Source organism: Pogona vitticeps, chromosome 4 (genome assembly GCF_051106095.1).
Source record: "Pogona vitticeps strain Pit_001003342236 chromosome 4, PviZW2.1, whole genome shotgun sequence".
NCBI classification, from domain to species: Eukaryota; Metazoa; Chordata; class Lepidosauria; order Squamata; family Agamidae; genus Pogona; species Pogona vitticeps.
The window spans coordinates 210,765,406-210,786,483 of record NC_135786.1 but is presented as its reverse complement, the minus strand read 5'-3'; the positions used below and the strand labels follow the sequence as shown (position 1 = coordinate 210,786,483).

Below are 21,078 nucleotides of genomic sequence, written 5' to 3'. Positions count from 1 at the left end.
TCAAATGCTCCTTCTGGAACAGCCTTCAGGAATCCAAGCCATTAATATGTAAGTGCAGCTATTTGTAGTACATAGCAAATGCATGGTGTTAAACTCATGTTTCTAATAACATGGATATAGACATGTGGACACCCATGTTCACAAGTTTATGTCATCTTTTTGTGTGTGTGAAGGAAGCACCATTTTACTTATAGCAATTACATCTGTAGTGTAATATATTCGCAACAGGGAATAATTTTGTGAGTGTAGTCTGTTCCTTAGATAAACCTCAATACTGATGCACCAGATACAACAAAGCTAGCATCTTGTAGAAAGTTGTTTCTTTGGGATTTTTTTGGTCTATATTTTTAAGACAAACTATCTGAGAAACATTGTGCTGCCCTCAGGTGACTGCGGATAGCATTGCATTCATGTACTAAAATACACATTTAGCTGCCTTGACCTTATTTTTTTTTTAAATAGATAAATGTCAAGAGTCCAGCTCACTGATATCTCTTTAATTAATACAATAATAATTTGTGCATATATATTTGACTCAATATTTCTGAAATTCATATTACCCATTTTTCCAACTAACTGATTATTCCACTGAAGGAAATTATTAATATTCATACTCACTCCTGTGGGAAAGATCTGAATGTTGTTTCCTGCTACATCCAGAACTTTAAGCCGTTTCAGTTTACAAAGTCCCTAGTTAAAAGTGATAAAAAACAGTTAAAAAGTTTTTTAAAAAGTAGATTAATGACGTGCACCAAGGTGACCAAAGCTATCTCCATCCCATAACTAGGCCTAATGGCAAATTGAAATAGATCTAGAGCAGCAGTTCCCAACCTTGGTTCCCCAGGTGTTTATGGGCTAAAACTCCCCAAAGCTTTCACCACCAGCTGTGCTGGCCAGGATTTCTGAGAACATCTGGAGCCCCAATGTTGGAAACCACTGATCTAGACAATCCATCTCATCCAGGAACCCCTAGGGAGCACTGAACATCTCACATACTTTGAAAACCATATTAGGTTCACCATAATGCAGACACAACTTAAGGACACAAAACTATGTGACATTCTGTTTTTAATACAAAAATAGAGTAGTTTACCTCCTTTTTATATAGTCTAATTTCAGATCCCCAGATGTTAAAGAATCAATCAGAAATTAAGATACAGAGACAAACTGTAAAACAGAGCTGCTTGAGACACATTTAGAGTTTGAGGGTGCTCCATACAGAGGGCCCTTATTGCTAACATTCAGCAGCCTTTCTGTATTTTCTTCCTTAAAATATTTTTCTGGTTAAAAAGGGGGGGGGGGAAGATAGAAGGGCGCATGAGAAAATATGGGAAGGGTTCAAATGGAAGGCAATGATAGCTAAAACTTTCATAATGTTCTGTGGATGCCCAGCACAATTGCACAGAAAACACCTCATCTGAAAGCAACCTGACTCCACTTTCTTATGCTATATTACTCATGCAAACAAACTGCTCACATAAGGAAGCAGCACTTAGTATTTTATAAAAGATTACTTTTATTATTTGTTAGTGCCTATATAGCCCATTAATATCTTTATCGCCAATGTGCAAAAGATATGATTACTGAATCATTTTTAAAAAATATATCCTGTTAGGGATAATATATGACAACTCAATTGTCTCAAGATATATTTTTCCAAAGTACATTAAATCCACTCACATCAGGGAGCTCTTCTATTTTATTTCTTGACAAAATCAGGATCTTGAGTTTTGTCAGGTATTTTATTTCTTCGGGGAGTGCTAAGATGGAATTGTGGGACAAGCGGAGTTCACACAGCTTTTGGAGAAAGCAGAGTTCTTTGGGAATATTTTTCAATTTGTTGTTGTCCAAACTCACACATTCAAGATTTTCAAGTCTATAAAAGGAATAAAGCATTCACTATAATGGCCTCCAAGTCTTTTTCACTTTATTGTTTTTGTGTATTTATCAAATATTTGTGAATAATCGCCTAGACTGTATCCAAATATATTCATTCAATAGTTTTTATCTGGGTGTTTTTATTGCAAGACGGAGGCAACCCTGTAATTTAAGACTGCTAAGAACAATTAAAAGGCTGATGGGCTATGAAGTTAGTTTATATCATACACAAAGCAGGGCTGATTTTTCTCTTTGGACTCCTTCTTTCCTGAAAGGTAGGGGCCTAAACTAAGTAAGGGGTGAAAAGTCCTCAAACTTTGTGTACAAACAGCTGTACAACTTTGTGTACAAACTATACTGCCGCCCAGAAGCCACTGGCAATGGTGCGGCTAAAAAATATTGTAAATAAATAAATAAATAAAATAAGATTGAGGCCTCTGTGTGAACCAATTTTGCATCCCTGTACATGAACATAGTATGATAATTATTCTACAGTTGAATATTGATTTGAGCAGGAAAAAAGCAGCATCTGGCATAGCTGATGAGCCTCAGGCAAAACTTAAGTACACTAGACAGCTAAAGAGTTGAGTTCTATTTTTCTGTAGCTTACAGACTGAAATGTTTGAGGTCTAGAATAAGACCAAAAACTGAAGTCTTTGGGGTCCATTATATGGACAGGATCCTCCATAAAGTCCTCTTTTGATGTCTCATCATGGCCTTGAGGCAAACCTTGGCTTTTTAAGGCTATGCCAGTACAAGCTCCAGCATATTTCAACCAAGCTAGCAAAGCTTCAAATATGGTCATGATAAAACAACTGCTCTAGCAAACTATAGTGAGGTATGTCATCAGAAAATTGGCCATTTGCTGAAGAACTGGCCACAGTTATAAATACTCATATAAATGAAAATTATGCATCTTCAAAGTATATGGACAGGATAACAATTTACAGTGTTTCTGTCAGGATTTGTTCCAAAGATGTGAACAAAGGGTTAAATTTAATATTGTAGAGGGAACATAAAATGGATGACAAATGTAAAGTCATGTCTGTAAAAGACAAGGTGAAATGGTTGACTAATGAGATGCAGCAGGAACAAGCGTGGGTAGTGCTTGTTAACCATGTTCAGCTGCATGGTCTATACTGTGATAACCTGCTCTCACTATATAAGCAGAAGAATGAGAACAGCACTTTGCCACTCAGTTGTGAGTCTGGTGGTTTTTCTTCTTTGAATGTCTGTGTTGCTCTAAGTGATTTATGCACAAGCTAAGGATATAATATATACATATATATACATACATATATACTGTATATACATATACATACATATATACATATATACACATATAAACATATAGTGGTGCCTCACACAACGATGTTAATTGGTTCAAAAAAAAAAACACCGTTCTGTGAAAACATCATTCTGTGAAACACCATTTCCCATAGGAATGTATTGAAAACCGGTTAATCCGTTCCAGTTGGAACGGATTGCCGTCCTTGAGCGAAAATCCCCATAGGAAGCATCATTGTGTGAAGCAATGTATCCCCCATTCAAATGTATTGAAGCCGACTCAATGCATTTGAATGGGTTTGCGAAGTCCCTTTTCGCTCCTGTAAAAGTGTCTTAAACTGTTTGAAACCTGTTTTAAATGCTTGCAATCGTTAGCCCACCTCCCGAAACCTAAGCAAACTTAATTTGGTGTTGTTCTGAGTCTTCGTTAATTTTTGGTGAATTGTTTTATTCTCCATTGAAAGCCATTGGACGGACCGTTCAATGGCTTTCAATGGAGAATAAAACAATTCACCAAAAATTAACGACGCCTCAGAACAACACCAAATTAAGTTTGCATATGTTTCACAAGCTGGACTATCGATGCCAAGCATTTAAAATAGGTTTCAAACAGTTTAAGGCACTTTTACAGGAGCGAAAAGGGACATCGGAAAGAGCTTCAAAAGCAGGGAAAACGGAAATCAAAGAGCCCTTTCCGATGTCCCTTTTCGCTCCTGTAAAAGTGCCTTAAACTGTTTGAAACCTGTTTTAAATGCTTGGCATCGATAGTCCAGCTTGTGAAACGTATGCAAACTTAATTTGGTGTTGTTCTGAGGCGTCATTAATTTTTGGTGAATTTTTTTATTCTCCATTGAAAGCCATTGGAGGGACCGTCCAATGCTTCTCAATGAGAGAGAGAGAAAAATTCACCAAAAATTAACGACGCCTCAGAACAACACCAAATTAAGTTTGCTTACGTTTCACAAGCTGGACTATCGATGCCAAGCATTTAAAACAGGTTTCAAACAGTTTAAGGCACTTTTACAGGAGCGAAAAGGGACATTGTTGTGCAAAAATTCCCCATAGGAAACATCGTTGTGTGAGGCGGCAAATTTTTCAGAAAAAGCCATCGTTGTGTGAATTTATCGTTGTGTGAGGCACTCGTTGTGCGAGGCACCACTGTACATATATATATATATAGAATGCCATGTATTGTCCTTTATCATTCTGTGCAAAGAGGGACGTGATAAAGGACAAAAATGGTAGGGACCTTACAGACATCAAGAAGAGGTGGCAGGACTACACAGAGGAATTATACCAGGAAGATCTAGATGTCCCAGACAACCCAGAGAGTGTGGCTGCTGACGTTGAGCCAGACATCCTAGAGAGTGAAATCAAGTGGGCCTTGGAAAGCATGGCTAACAACAAGGCCAGTGGAGGTGATGGCATTCCAGTTGAACTATTTAGAATCTTAAAATATGATGCTGTTAAGGTGCTACACTCAATATGCCAGCAAGTTTGGAAAACTCAGCAGTGGCCAGAGGATTGGAAGAGATCAGTCTACATCCCAATCCCAAAGAAGGGCAGTGCCAAAGAATGCTCCAACGTACAATTGCACTCATTTTACACGCTAGCAAAGTTATGCTCAAAATCCTCCAAAGTAGGCTTCAGCAGTATGTGGACTGAGAACTCCCAGAAGTAAAAGCTGGATTTCGAAGGGGCAGATGAACTAGAGACCAAATTGCTAACACGCACTGGATTATAGAGAAAGCCAGAGAGTTCCAGAAAAACATCTACTTCTGCTTCATTGACTACGCAAAGGCCTTTGACTGTGTGGACCACAACAAACAATGGCAAGTTCTTAAAGAAATGGGAGTGCCTGACCACCTTATCTATCTCCTGAGAAATCTAAATGTGGGATAGGAAGCAACAGTTAGAAGTGGATATGGGACAACTGATTGGTTGAAAATTGGGAAAGGATTATGACAAGGCTGTATATTGTCTCCCTGCTTATTTAATATATATGCAGAATATATCATGCAAAAGGCGGGACTGGAGAAATCCCAAACTGTAATTAAGATTGCTGGAAGAAATATCAACAACCTCCGATATGCAGATGATACCACTCTGATGGCAGAAAGTGAGGAGGAAATAAAGAACCTCTTAATGCGGGTGAAAGAGGAGAGTGCAAAAAAAACACACAAACTGTCTGAAGCTCAGCATCAAAAATACGAAGATCATGGCCACTGGCCCCATCACCTACTGGCAAATCGAAGGGGAAGATATGGAGGCAATGACAGATTTTACCTTCTTGGGCTCCATTGTCACTGCAGATGGTGACAGCAGCCCCGAAATTAAAAGACGCCTGCTTCTTGGGAGGAAAACGATGACAAACCAAGACAGAATCAAGGTCCACATAGTCAAAGATATGGTTTTTCCAGCTGTACCATAAAGAAGGCTGACCACCAAAGAATTTATGCTTTTGAACTGCGGTGCTGGAGGAGACTCTTGAGAGTCCCCTGGACTGCAAGAAGAACAAATCTATCCATTCTAAAAGAAATCAACCCTGAGTGCTCATTGGAAGGACAGATCCTGAAGCTGTTGAGTCTCCAATTCTTTGGCTATCTCATGAGAAGAGAAGACTCCCTGGAAAAGCCCCTGATGTTGGGAAAGTGTGAAGACATGAGGAGAAGGGGATGACAGAGGATGTGTTGGCTGGACAGTGTCACTGAAGCTACCAGAATGAATTTGACCCAACTCCAGGAGGCAGTAGAAGACAGGAGGGCCTGGTTTGCTCTGGTCCATGAGGTCATGAAGAGTCGGACACGACTTCATGACTAAACAACATATATGTATGATCTATGCTGATATATGAAACCTGAATATATAATCCCATAGGTTTCTTATCAAACTCTCTCTGTGTTTTTCCTAAACTCTTCTTGTCTTTATTCTGCTTATTAAAAGGGAGGATTTGCAGTTGCCTGATAAGAGACTCTGTTTAACTTGTTATCTTGGGCTCCAAGGTTTTTTTTCACTAACTCTTGTAGCTTCAATAGCGAAACACTGAGTCCAAGCTTCTGGAGAGGCAAACGCCATATCTGTTGTTGGAGTTGGCACCCAGCCAACAGTTTCAGAATTAACTGACAGTTGTAAAAGAAATGGCTAGCATGCAGTCTTTCTCTAGATAAATATGAACAAATACTGTATTTTGTACCAAACAAAATGAGTTATGGAAACCTATTTATACCATTTAGCCAACTCAGATGAAACTTCAACCTACAGTAACCAAAATTACCTATGAATCTCAGGAGGAAGATGACTGAGCTGATTGTTGTTCAGATTGAGGAGAACTAAATTCTGCAAGCCATCTATAAAAAAAGACAGGTACATATATGATATATTAGATAGAGAATATTTAAAGAATAAAACTACACTTCAAATGAGTCTGTCTTGTTTCTAAAGGATATGATTATTCACTTGAAACATGTATTTCATATACAGTATTTATTAAGGTAATTAATGAAACCGAAATATTCAAATGTATTTCAACATCCATCTTTCTTAGTTGCTCTGAATAAGATATTTTATCTCTTTCTATAGACTTCATAATTTTTGCAAAGTTATTTCATGCATCACTGTGTTTCATAAGGCCATGTCCTTATAAGCAATTTAATAGTTAAAGGTAAAGCTTCCCCTTGACAATTTGTCCAGTCGTGTCTGACTCTATGTGGCAGTGCTCATCTCTGTTTCCAACCCATACAGCTAGTGTTTGTCCACAGACAATCCTCTGTGGTCACGTGGCCAGCGTGACTAGACATGGAATGGTGTTTACCTTCACACCGAGGTGGTACCTATTTATCTACTCACATTTTTGCATTTTGCATGCTTTCAAATTGCTAGGTTGGCAGGAGCTGGGACAAGCGACGGGGGCTCCCTCCGTCGTGTGGATTCGATCTTACAACTGCAGATCTTCTGACCTTGCAGCACTGAGGCTTCCGCAGTTTAACCCACAGTGCCACCACATCCCCTAATTTAATAATTTAATAGTTATACTCGTTTAAAATGTCCAGAATATATAATGTAGATATTAATTCAACTATATATGTAAATATTGAATTAATTTCAAATAGGAGTCAAAAAGAAGCCCACAATGAGCTCCAAGACCAAGGTGAACCCGGTATTGATTGATAATATTCCCTTCCTATGCAAGGCTGTTTGGATGAAAGAACATCTCATGTTGTCAAACATTCTCTCTATAGATACATGTGGAAATAATGCCACCTAGAAAAAAGGAGCATAGAGAAAAAGCTTGGATTTCATTATAGGGAGTCATAGGTCGCTGAACAACCTGGCCGTGATATAGGCATTGGCCAGAAACATAAGAAATCCTTAGATTTTTGTCAAAATGTAGATATGCATAGTTCTTAGAACAAAGAGCGTGGTTACACTTTGAAAATGAATCAGGAATTGGATCAGAGTTTTTGAAACTGGGTTAAAGTCATGTGGTAGTCACATGATATTTGGGTGTGCATCCTCTTGGGGAAAACTTTAATCCATTTTTAAGCTTTGTTGTATATCAGTTGAGGGGAAAATATGGGCTTTAAAAATAATGCCAATTCAGTCTTTGACCTGCACCTACCCGCCCTTGCACTGGCCAATTGTTGCTGCTGCTTTGGTGAGGGAGAGGGAGAGGGAGTTTCTGCTGGCAAAGCTGCTTGTCCCTTTGGAAAGCTTGGCTGCTTCTGTTTCTTTAAGAATGCTCCAGCTATTCCCTGGGAGGCACAGAGAAGCAGCATTTAGGAAAAGAGGCACGCAGAGAAAGAGAGAGCTGCTAGGGACTGGAAGGAGAAAGAAGCCAGTGAATGGCTCCTGAAAACATTCTGGCCCTTTTCAACTCCAAAGAACATCAACCCAGGATGGATTGTGAATGGAGGCAAGGAAGGAACTTTGGGAGACTTGATCTGCCCCAAACCACTTTCAGATCATAGGTCCCATCTATACTCACAGACTACACCACAGAAATCATGGGTCTCTGAGTGCATGGCTTTACACTGGTGCAAAAACTCTGATCCAAGGCATGGATCCTCATGGACCCACATGATTTTAACAAGAGATCTGCCCCAAACCACTGTTAAGTCATAGGTCCCATTTGTACACACACTACACCACAGAATAGGCCCTTCCTTTCATGGCTTTCCAGTGGTGCAAAAACATTGATCCAAGGCACAGATCCTCACAGAGCTTTATGTAGGATCATCTTCAAACCACTGCCTAACCTGTGGGCAGAGATGGTGCCTATGAATGGATGTTTGGGGATGATCATGTGGATCCATGAAGATCTGTGCCTGAGATCCATGATTTTTTCCCCCTGCAAAGACAGCTCTTCAATCTTCACTTAGGCTATACTTCTCACCCATCTCTTGTCTCTGACCCTGTACCTCATGCTCTCCCATTTGCCTCCCTCATACTGTGCTGAATTGCCCGGTGTTCTCATATCCCAAAAGAATTCACAGATGAGTTAAATTAAATGACCTACTTGCTGCTGAATAAAATACCCCATTTTCCAACCAAAAAACAAAACAAAAAACCACACACATCCTGGGGCAAAAATCTGAGCTTCTGTGTGTGTCATGTAGTCACTTTTCAAATACAGTTTTTTTCTTAATGTGACTATGCTCTAAGTTAAATCACCTAATCCATTACATAAACCAATAAAATATTATTTAACTATAATCTGAGAGACTAAAAAGTACCCTTGATTGGTCAGAGATAATATTTAACATTTTATTTTTAAATTCATATTAAATTCATAGAAGGCAATCACCTTCTTATTCTCTGACATTAGGAAATGGCATATATCATAAAAATCAAGCATACTGTTCCATTCAAATGTATTTTTTAATGATGTGACTAATTTTTTGAGTGAGACTAACATCCCATGCACATTTACTTGGTTATAATCTTAGAGAATGCAGTGGGGCTTGGTTTTTTAGTAAATAAGTACAGATTGAAGCTACAAATATTTGTTTTAAGTGCAATATTTTATACTAAGTAGGATGTTATATGACCTTACCAAAAATTAATGGTGATATTCTGGTGATCTTATTTCCAAACAAATGAAGCTTCTGCAGAGATACCAGGTATTTCAACTGCTCTGGAACTTCCTCGAAGTCATTATTTCCCAAATTTAGAACCTTCAGCTATAATCAGATATTTAATTAAACAATTATGCATCATTTCTGCTGTAACAATTGAAAACATCTTTAGATATTATATGTCCTAGGTATTATGTCCTATTTAAACATGCAAGACCACGAAACACTATTTTAAAACTGAAAATATATTCCATGATGGTGGAACAAAAAATGACATGCAGGATTTAAAACATCGTCTTCATAAAGTTATGCATACAGTATTAGATTATTGCTGCTGCTTAAAGTCTTGCCCTTCTTCAGTTTTCAGATGGGTTATACGAGACAAACCTGTTTTAATGGACTGTAGCAGTAGCTCCCAAACATGATCTACCTTATTTACTTGGACTGACTCCCACAAGCCCTAGCTCAGGGGTCTCAAACATGCAGCCCAGGGGCCATTTGCGGCCCACCAGATGATAGTTTGTGGCCCCCAACTTGCCTGCCCCCGGTGCCCACACATCCTCTGCTGTCAAGAGTCAAAAAAAGCTTCACCTCACTCGCCAGCTGTCCTAAGACAGTGCCTCTGTCGGCTGCAGTTCCAGATGGAGGGTGCAAGAGGTGCTATCTTGGGGAAGAGCTGGTGAGCGAGGTGCGCTGCCAGCCCTTTCCCCCAAGCACCCGAGCCACTGCCGAGCGATGCCTGAGAGTGGAGCTTGTCCTCAAAGAGCGCCTCCAAGCTGCCAACAGCACCTGCTGCCGCCGCCTCTTCCAGGGAAGCAGCTCTCCAGCTCTCTTTCTCTCTTGGAACCCCCAGCACTAGTCCGGCCAGCAGCCGCCTCAGCGCCCAGCGGTGCTTCTTCCTCCTCTTCATTTTCCTGCTTCAGCTGCCTCGGCTCTTGAGGCTGCCTGGGTTCGCCTCGCAAAGTTTGCTCCTCTGTCGTGGTGGGGGTAGCTGCTGCTGCTGAGTGCGTCTTTTTTTGAGGGGGGCCCTTAGAGGAAGGTTGCCGGACCTCTGTGTGTGTGCGCGCGCGTGCGTGCGTGCACCTGTGGGGGGCCCACCCCGTTCTGTTTAATTCTGTGGGTACCAGTGGGGGCTTTTCTCCTTTGGCAAGGCAATTCTGTGAGGGTTTTTTTAAAAAAATTGTGCCGTGCCCTCCTCCCCCCTGCTAGGCAGTCGCCGGCGCTCCCTTCCTTCTCTGATTCTTCATCCTGCACCTGCTGCTGGTGGTGGTAGTGCAGAAGGAGCTGGAGGGGGTTGTGGCTGGCGACGAGGGCTCGTGCACCCCTCCTCCTCCTCCTCCTCCTCCTCCTCCTCCTCCTCAGAACCCCAGCCGGGCTAAGGAAACTCCTGGGCGGCTTCCCCAGGCTCTTGCTCCACTTGGCGGAAAATCTGCTGTGGCCCAGCCTCATCCAGACTCCAGTGGCCCCCAGGTAAATTGAGTTTGAGACCCCTGCCCAAGCTAATAAAGCCAATTGTCAAAGTTTCTGGCAATTGTAATCCAAGAACACAGCAACCCCCCCCCCCAATCTGGAAACCTCTGGATTAGAGGAAATCAAGAAAAGGATTAGTGCATCCTGTCAAATATTCATCAATTTGAGGTTTGGCTGCTACATTGGGATTTAAGATTTAAATTGAAATCCAACTACAGAACAGGATTTTCCATACTGTGAAATTTTCTTGGAAATGTTGGGTTTATCAGTTTTGTTTAGGATATGGCTGAGCATACTTAACATTATGAACATGTTTTCTATCAGGTTACACGGAGCCCTGAGGTATAGAATGCAGTTTTGCTATTTTCTCTGCAAGCAGTTTTCTGGCATTCGCCTCCTTTCTGCCTATGATAAGCTTCAGTGGAGAGCTGGTACAACTAGATTGCCTTTTGGCCTTTCTAACGGCCTACTTTTGGTGTGTCCAGAGCTTGTGTAACCTTTATGGACTATTTAGTTCACCCCAGTGGGTGGGAAATCTTAAAAAGGGACTGTGATTCTAAATTTAGCTGAGAAAGAGAGAGGTAGCTAGGAAGACATGCTGTTCCCCCAAAGGATAATTTTGTTGTTGTTTGGTTGTCAAGTTGTGTCCGACTCTTCGTGACCCCATGGACCAGAGCATGCCAAGCCCTCCTATATTCCACTGCCTCCCAGAGTTTGGCCAAATTCATGTTGGTAGCTTCGATGACACTGTCCATCCATCTTGTCCTCTGTTGTCCCCTTCTCTTCTTGCCTTCACATTTTCCCAACATCACGGTCTTTTCCAGGGAGTCTTCTTTTCTCATGAGATGACCCACTCCAGTATCTTTGTCAAGAAAACTCCATGGACAGAAACAAAAGGCTGAACAGTTTAAGGGCCTTAAAGAATATCTACCTGGAGCTTTTTCTTTAGGCTGTGGTTCTTCTGTCCTGGGCGATAAGGATATCTGAGACTTTGTTTCTGGCAAATTTTGCTTTAAAGACATATTTGCACTCCTGCAAGCAACTTCCGCTTTAGCAGTGTTGGAGAATAGTTAATTTGTAGCATCCAGTTATCTAGGTTATTTTCTTCTAGGTTGACCTTTGTTCTCCCTGAGCACATGGTCAGAGGGGGTGGGGTTTTGGCTTTAAATGCCTGCGAGCAGAAGCCCTAAGCCATTTTCCTGAAGAGGAGCTGAGGCAGGAGGTGAGCTGTGTTTGGGAGGACATTTTATTTGGTGAGGTATTTTCTTCTAGGCTGACCTTTGTTCTCCCTGACCGCATTGTCTCTGATTCTATTTCTGACTCTAATCCAGTAAACAGGAAAGCCAAATAGGATTACATACACCTGTGGTGCAGGAAAGTTTTAGGGGTAGGATCAGACTTCCTCTCTTTTTAAATTCACTGACCAATCAGTTGAGATGGAGAGTGCAGGATCTGTTGCATTTGTAACACCTGTGGCATATCTGTTTTTTGCCAATGAGGTGCCTGGGTAGAAATGCTCTAAGTGTCAGCTGGTGGTCCTCTTGGAAGACAAGGTCCAGCAGCTGGAGGCCTGTGTTCTAATCTCTGCACTATCAGGGAGGAGGCTGGATAGGTGGGGTTCATCAGCCTTGGAAGGCAGCCCATTTAGGAGAAGGAAAACTCCGATTTCAAACTTCCACTGCCTTGTGGCTATATCCACGGATGGAAAAGGCTTCAGGAGTTAACCTCGAGGCAAAATCAGGAGCCAGAGTCTCAAAGGCAGTTCATGTCATTCTGGCAACTCTTGCGATGTCACTGGAACCAGTTGTATTGGCTCTTGCCTTTCCATTGGACTATTTCAGCGACGTGGAGAGGAGGGATTTGCTGCTTGGGTAACAGCCTATCCTCCATATTATTTTACTCAGGCTTTGTGCTCTGGAGAGGACACTCCAGCTTCGCATACAGCGCTGAAACAACACGGGAAGTAGCAGTTACCAGTTATAAGTCTTTGCTTGATTGGCATACAGCATGATGCCAGGGGCTAGTTCCGATGGTGGGAGAGGTCATTGCACCTCACTAGGGAGCTACTACCCGCCTTAAACTGAGCAGTCCCCAGCCAGTAGGGTGCTCCTCACCATGGTCTGTTAACTTCACAGGGTGCGTGGGGTTTGGGGTGAAAACCAACAAACAGATCAATAACCCTGCACCATGCAACAATCATAAGAAAACTTCTGCCCTAAAGTTGGGCACCTGGAATGTTCGGACAATGACCCCTGGCTTTTCTGACGACATGCAGGAAATAGATGACACATGCAAGACAGCTGTCTTCGACATGGAACTGAGCAGACTGCAGAAGGACATTGTTGCCCTGCAAGAGACCAGATTGCCAGACATGGGATCTGCCAAAGAAAAAAAACTTCTCATTCTTCTGGCAGGGAAAACCATTGCATGAGACCAGGGGACACTGTGTTGGCTTTGTGGTCAGAAATACTCTGCTGAGATCCATTGTTCCACCTACTATGGGGAGTGAAAGAATCCTGTCTCTGCAGCTCCACTCATCAGCTGAACCGGTCACCCTCATTAGTTAGTGCATATGCACCAACGCTGTCGTCCACAACAGAAGTCAAATACATATTCTACGATGATTGGGTAGCTACTATAAAAAAAAAATCCCTGAGAGAGAGGCACTGTTCATTCTTGGAGACTTTAATGCTAGAGTTGGTGTTGATCATAATTCTTGGCCCACTTGTCTAGGCTGTTTGGGCATTTGGAAGATGAATGAAAATGGCCACGCTTGCTGGAGTTTTGCTGTTGTTATGGTCTCTGTGTTAGCAACACATTCTTTAATAAGAAACTTCAACACAGAGTTCCCTGGAGACATCCAAGATCCAAGCATTGGCATCAGCTCGATTTGATCCTCACTAGATATTTTAGCCTTCCTAGTATTACAATCACATGCAGTTACCAGAATGCTGATTGTGATACTGATCATTCCCTGGTGTGTACAAACTGCGAACAAAGAGATTGTATCACATGAAAAAGGAAGGAAGACCAGACCTTGACATTAGCAAGACTCGTGATCAAAGAAGGAATTTGCCCAAGTGCTTGAGGAAGCCCTTCCAGGCTTGGCTGATACAAATGCACCTGAATGATGGGAACATTTCAAGAACGCTGTTTATAACACTGCCTTGTCCACATTTGGCAAGAAGACCAAAAAGATGGCAGACTGGTTCGAATCCCATTCTGAGGAGTTGATGCCAGTCATCAAGGATAAGAGGAGAGCTCTAGCAGCATACAAAGCCTGTCCTAGTGAGTACAACTTGCAGGCTCTTCGACTTGCTTGTAGCAAAGTACAACAGGCTGCAGGAGATGTTCCAACTATTATTGGCTTCAGCTCTTCTCTCAGATACAGATAGCAGCAGACACAGGTAACATCAAAGGAATGTATGATGTTATCAAGCAGGCTGTAGGTCCAATACAGAAGAAATCTGCTCCCTTGAAGTCTGCTACAGGTGTGACCATCCAGGACCACGCACTGCAGATGGAACGCTGGGTGCAGCACTACTCTGAGCTATATTCCAGAGAGAATGTAGTAACCAAAGAGGCACTAAATAACATTGAATGCCTGCCTGTCTTGGAAGAATTGGACAGCGAACCAACTTTAGCGGAAATAAAAGCAGCCTTGGATTCCCTCGCCTCCAGCAAGGCACCTGGGAAGGATAACATCCCTGCTCAAGTGCTGTAGAGATCATCACCACTGAGCTGTATGAAATCTTTTGTCTTTGCTGTAGGGAAGGTGGAGTACCACAGGACATGAAGGATGCAAACATCGTCACATTGTATAAGAACAAAGGAGACAGGGGTGACTGCAATAACTACCATGGCATCTCTCTTCTCAGCATTGTAGGAAAGCTGCTTGCCCATGTTGTGCTGAAGAGACGGCTGGTGCTTACAGACAGAGTCTATCCAGAATCACAGTGTGGATTTTGAGTTAATAGATCCAGCACTGACATGGTATTCTCCTTCCAACAGCTGCAGGAGAAATGCAGAGAACAACAGCCACTCTTTTTGGCCTTCATAGATCTCACAAAGGTTTTTGATTTGGTTAGTAGGGACAGCCTTTTAAAAATACTTCCCAAGATTGGATGTCCACCTCGACGCCTTAACATCATCAGGTCCTTTCATGAGGAAATGAAGGGCACTGTAGTTTTTGATGGCTCAACATCAGATCTCTTTGACATCCAAAATGGAGTGAAACATGGCTGTGTCCTTGCGCCAACCCTGTTTGGGATCTTTTTGCTGTCATGCTGAAGCACACTTTTGGAACTGCAACAGAAGGTGTCTATCTCCAGACTATATCAAATGGAAAGCTCTTTAATGTATCTAGATTGAGAGCGAAGACCAAAGTCCAGCTGAAATGTGTGGGACTTCCTCTTTGCAGCTGATTGTTGCAGCTGTTGTTGCGTACTCTGCTGAAGACCTCCAACAACACATGAATTGTTTTAACAAGGCCTGCCAAGACTTTGGATTAACAATCAGCCTAAAGAAAACACAAGTCATGGGCCAGGGCGTGGATTTCCCTCCCTCTATTACCACACAAGAATTGGAGGTTGTTCATGACTTTGTGTACCTTGGCTCAATGATCTCTGACACTCTCTCCCTAGATGTCGAGCTGGATAAACACATTGGCAAAGCAGCTACCATGTTCTCTAGACTCACAAAGAGAGTATGGCTTAATAACAAGTTCACGGCATAAACCAAGATCCAGGTCTATAGAGCCTGTGTCCTGAGCACACTCCTGTACTGCAGTGAGTTCTGGACCCTTTGTGCATGGCAGGAGAGGAACCACATTCCATATGCATTGTGTCCAATGCATTTTTGGCAGGACAAAGTTCCAAACAGAGTAGTCCTAGAACGAGCTGGAATTTTTAGGATGTATATATTACTGAAACAGCAACGATTACGTTGGCTTGGGCATGTCCTATATGGAGAATTAGTGCACGGAAATCGCCCCAGAGGGATACCTCAACTGCGATACAAGGATATCTGTAAGTGGGATCTGAAGGCCTTAGGAATGGACCTCAACAGATGGGAAACCTTGGCATCTGAGCGTTCAGCCTGGAGGCAGGCAGTGCATCATGGCTTCTCCCATTTAGAAGAGACACTTGTCCAGCAAGCCGAGGCAAAGAGGCAGTCCTGAAACCAGCAAAATCAGGGAGCTGGACAGGGGACAGATTGTATTAGTTTTCAGTATGGAAGGGACTGTCACTCTCAAATTGGCCTTCTCAGCCACACTAGACGCTGTTCCAAGTCCTCCATATAGAGTACGTTACCATGGTCTCTCAAGACTGAAGGATGCCTAATCTAGCATTAAGTTTGGGTTGTATTTCTATTACTGTTACAACAGGGTATTACTGTTTTGCTAGTAACAAAACAACATCTTTTTAAGGTTTATTGTATTTGCAATACTCATATAAATAAAAAAAAATCCCCACAGAACACAAAGAATGGTGTATTTACACATATCCACCAGAAGATTAGACCACTGTAATGCGCTCTACGTGGGGCTCCCTTTGAGGCTGCTGCGGAAACTACAGGTGGTGTAGAATGCGATGGCCAGATTACTTAGTGGAGTGAGAAAATTCCAACATATCTCACCCACTCTGGCCGCATTGCATTGGCTGCCCATCCGATTCCGCATCGACTTCAAAGTGTTGATGCTTACGTACAAAGCCCTAAACGGTTTAGGGCCTCGATATCTGGCGGAACGCCTACTCCCACCAAGATCTACCCGTGTCACTCGTGCGAGCCAGGAGGTGAGGCTGAGGAGCCTAACGCCGAGGGAGGCCCGGAAGGAGAAGACAAGAAATCGGGCCTTCTCGGCAGTGGCTCCTCACCTCTGGAACAATTTACCTCCTGGGATTCGCGGGGCTCCCTCGCTGGGTATCTTTAAGAAGCAATTAAAGACATGGTTGTTTTGGCAGGCCTTCCCTCCAGACAATCCCTGATGCTCCTTTTCTCTTCTTTTCTATTTGGTTTCTATCTCTGTAAAGTTTTATTATTGGCTGTTTTATATATGTATATTTTAATTATTTGTTGATTGTTAGCCGCCTAGAGTGGTCCTGAGTTGGCTAGATAGGCAGGATATAAATTAAATAAATAAATAAATAAATATTTCCCTCTTTTTATTTTAATTCATTAATTAATTACATGCAGTCAAGTAAATCCTGATTTATGACTTTTTTTTCCTAAGGTTTCCTAGGTATCCTCAGAAGCAGCTTATCACTCCTTTCTTCTGGGAGCATGTAGCTTGTCTAAGACCACACAGGCTAGCTGTTCTACAAGGCAAGTTGGGAATTGAACCCTGGGCTCTGCAGCCAGGTCTTCTAACTCACTGGCTGAAATCCTGTTGCTTAGCTTAGTAAGTTACTAGACTAGGCCCAATGATTCAATGTTGATTTGGTGAGTCAACATAGCAAGAGACAGCTAGAGAAGGTTGATTTGGATCAATGGAACTTACAGAGGAGTTGCCTCACCAAATACTCACTGGTCTAGTAGGCCAACTCTAGCTGTGACATACTACTGGAGAAACAGGATCGTGGCCATTGAGCCACAGTAGGACCTAAACCCTGTTCAAAATTGGTTTTGAAACTCTTCTCATATTGCAATAATGCAACTATCTTTTTTCCTTCCAAAACATACATTAGGAAAGAGAAGCTTCTACATATAAATCCATTATATGTCACAGAAGAAATCATGATACATTCCAGGAAAAGAGGCTGGCAGAGTGCTACTAAGTATAATTATGTATTGTGGTATAGCCAGCACTTTCAATAACATTGCTTTCAGCATGATGTATAAATATTTTACAATTGTGGAAAAATAAACACTTCTTCGCTACAGGCATGGGGCTTTGTGAAAGTATTTTGAAGTAATTTGAGCTTGACCAGAACATTTTTAAAATGAAGTTTTTAAAAGTACATATTAGTCCCAGGTTGACTTATAGTGCTGCCAAGTTTTAGTGCATCATAAAAAGTTCCATAACCGCTTTCATGACCCATTTAAAATAAAGGCTTAGACTGAAAGGTATACAGAACTATTCACTCCTACTCTTAATCCAGTTGTTGATAATCATTCAGCACAAGCCTTTATGTGTCTACTCAAAAGTAAGCTCATTTGAGTTCATTGGCCTTTATTCTAAAGTAAATGGGTATAGGAATTCAGCCTATGCCTTCTAACTGACCCAGTAGCCACCTACAAAATAGCGTAATGTGAGGAGAGCCTAAAACTGAAATATATTGAGATTATGCTTCTCAAACAAAATCAAAGGGATTTTAATGGGAAAGTTAAGCAAAGACTTTAATCTCTCCGTCTCTCTCAGATTAATGAGCAGGAAAATTATCACCTCTGGATGGTTGGTGCCCACTGTTTAAAACCATTAAGCATTTATAGTATTTTCCCTCTAACATTTCATAAGGGAGTACTCTTTTTTTTCATCAACTCAAGTTGTAGTGATGCCACATTGTTAAAGAATGTTTTACAATGATTCTCAAATGTTCTAAAAACTGTTGCTCCAAGGACAATAAATTCCTTGTTCCTTGTTTTTAAATCTGTATTTATTCCACATTATAGGTACCATGGTTGTAATATATGTTCCTTGTTTAGCAGTCGCTGCATTCCTCTCTGTGGTGAACCATCCAAGGAGCATCCTCACCTTCCAAATTTGCAAGGAGCTATACATGCGATTCAATTGGGGGGTGGGGGTGTTGGATTCTGAGCAATAGCATAGGTGCTACATCCTGACAGGCAGCTGTACTGTAAGGATTAAACCGGGGGATGAACGGCCTCCCCTCCGACTCCATCCAATACAAAAGAGGCCCCGGGCCACTTGCACATAATGAAAAAAAAGGGGGTGGCGATTGCCTGCACAGATGATTTCAGCTTCACTGGGGCACGAGCGTTGAGTGCATGTGGACTAGCAGTGCCCAGCAGCGTGTCTTTATCAATAGCTGAGAAGACGATATGGCGACGATTTTTCTGCCGTTTTATTTTTACAAACTAATTCTGAGGCTCTTCTTAAAACACACGGGAAATGGGCTCTGGGGAGAGTAGGGAAGCTGGCACACACACACACCCCTCATTTGACATAGGGGAAAAGAGTAGACAGGCGAGAACCCCTCGCCCGCCCCCCCTCCAACCACCACCACACGCCTCACCCGGCTGAGAGCTTCCATCTCTTGGGGCAGCCGGCGCAGGTGGTTATTCCGCAGGCTCAGTCCCTCCAGAGCCTTCATATTCCCCAAACTCCGGGGCAAGTGGCGGAGCCCTCGCGCCGTCAAGGCGAGCGAGCGAGTCGCGGGTCCGGCCCGCAGCGCCCGGAGCAGCAGCCGCTCCGCCATTTCCCCCTTCCGTCCCCCGGCCAGGAGCGCTGCCTAACTACGGCGCCCATAGCAACGAGGGAGGTAAACAGGCTCGCTCTTCCCGTCGTCATGGAAACAGCAACGCACGGCCTCCTGCGGGGGCCGGAAGAACGCTCGGTGGCCACGGCAACCGTTCTAAATTACGGAGGCCGAGAGGAAGGACGCAGCTCACGGGAGTAGGGAATGCTGCGATATAACTGAAGGGGGGGGGAGGCGTAGTGTCAGGTGATGAACGAAGGGCATAGAAAGGAGGAGAAATCATTGAGTTTCGTTGCAGTTTTTGGACAGCGTTAAACGGTCCAATAAGAGGGCAGGCAACTGGGGCCGTCAAGATCTTAACTGGGCTACAATTCCTATCAGTCCTATCAGCTTGGGGATTGTGGGCACCGAAATCCAACAAGAACCAGAAGGCAACAATTGCTTGCTCGCCAGTAGGTCTTAAATACGATTTCACAGAAAGATCCGAAGTTTCCAAATGGATAAAGTTGATATTGGGGGGGGGGGGGAGGAGCTCGTTTTCACTGAAAATTCACTTTATGTAAATCTCCTTCCTTTTGCAAACCATAGCTGTTAAGAATCTAACCCGAACTCGTGAGAAGGGCCAAAAATCAGTAGCTGAGTATAGAGTTTCAGTCTTTGTCTTTAGGTTGGATTGGGAAAGGCCCTGCCACATATTATAAAACAGGGTGGATAACACACAGGCTCCTACCCGTTTTGCAGCCCGTTAACAAAAGTGATGTCCCTGAGCTAAAATTCAGCAGTGAAAATGTTTTGAAACAGTTCTTTTGCTTGAAACAAGGCACTGGGGGAGGTAAAAAGGTAAAGGTAAAGGTTCCCCTTGACAATTTTTGTCCAGTCGTGTTCGACTCTAGGGGGTGGTGCTCATCCCCGTTTCCAAGCCATAGAGCCAGCGTTTTGTCCGAAGACAATCTTCCGTGGTCACATGGCCAGTGCGACTTAGACATGGAACGCTGTTACCTTCCCACCGAGGTGGTCCCTATTAATCTACTCGCATTTGCATGCTTTCAAACCGCTAGGTTGGCGGGGGCTGGGACAAGTGACGGGGGCTCACTCCGTCGCGTGGATTCGATCTTACGACTGCTTGGTCTTCTGACCCTGCAGCACAGGCTTCTGTGGTTTAGCCCACAGCGCCACCATTGGGGGAGGTACATGATGTATTTTAAAGGAGACTCATACATTCAGAGGTTTCCAGGAAGTATGATTTTCCTTCAAAGCTCATGGTCCCCTTCCCACTATCTTTGTGTTAAGCAAAACAGAAGGGGAGAGGTTGCAACCAAACAACTCCTAATAACTTTCAGGTTCTATTTGGGTGACACAGACCAGCAGATCATTTACACACTAGCCACAGAAAGAAGCAACATCCTATTAAACACAAAGGAGAAATAAAGCAAGCTTTTAAGAAGGTCTATTCAAAAGAGAATGATTGTAGGTTTATGACACCATATTTTATAGGCAGCAGATCCCACATTCCATTCCAAGACAGAAGAAAAGCCACTTCCTTCTGAAACTTTGGAGAGCTAGTGCTAGACAATGTTATATGGAACCGTTTCTGATTTCATGAAAGTCAGTTCCCTGGGCTTCTACGATCAGAGTCAGTAGTTTTTTAATCTCTGAATCTGATACTTTTCACCAGCAGTCAGGAGAGAACTGCTGTGATTTCAGAAAAAAAGGTTAAAGGTCACAACGGTTAGGACCGTTGATCCCAAGAAGTATCATAAAGCCCCTGAAATCACTACAACTGTCTGATAATATGGTTGTTGTGGGTTTTTCGGGCTCTTTGGCTGTGTTCTGAAGGTTGTTCTTCCTAATGTTACGCCAGTCTCTGTGGTCGGCATCTTCAGAGGACTCTGTGCTCTGGTGTAGTTGGCTTGGGAGTGGAGTATTTATGGCTGTGAGATGGGCTTTTGTCTTTTTCTGTAGATAGGTGATTAGTGTGTCTTGTTGTGGGT

At 42.8% G+C, this 21,078-nt stretch overlaps 1 protein-coding gene across 2 annotated transcripts in view; it reads right to left on the bottom strand.

Annotated features, from left to right (window-relative positions):
* LRRC69 (leucine rich repeat containing 69) overlaps positions 1-19,147 on the bottom strand; it is a 36,063-nt gene extending 16,916 nt beyond the window's left edge. For both annotated transcript variants that reach the window (XM_072999111.2, XM_020813791.3), the window contains exons 1-5: positions 18,905-19,147; positions 9,218-9,344; positions 6,440-6,512; positions 1,681-1,876; positions 619-690 (exon numbers count right to left, since the gene is read on the bottom strand). In XM_072999111.2, the coding sequence (XP_072855212.2) occupies positions 619-690; positions 1,681-1,876; positions 6,440-6,512; positions 9,218-9,344; positions 18,905-19,087 (651 nt within the window). In that variant the 5' untranslated portion in view covers positions 19,088-19,147. The remainder of the gene's footprint in view (positions 1-618; positions 691-1,680; positions 1,877-6,439; positions 6,513-9,217; positions 9,345-18,904) is intronic.
* Positions 19,148-21,078: the final 1,931 nt, after the last annotated feature.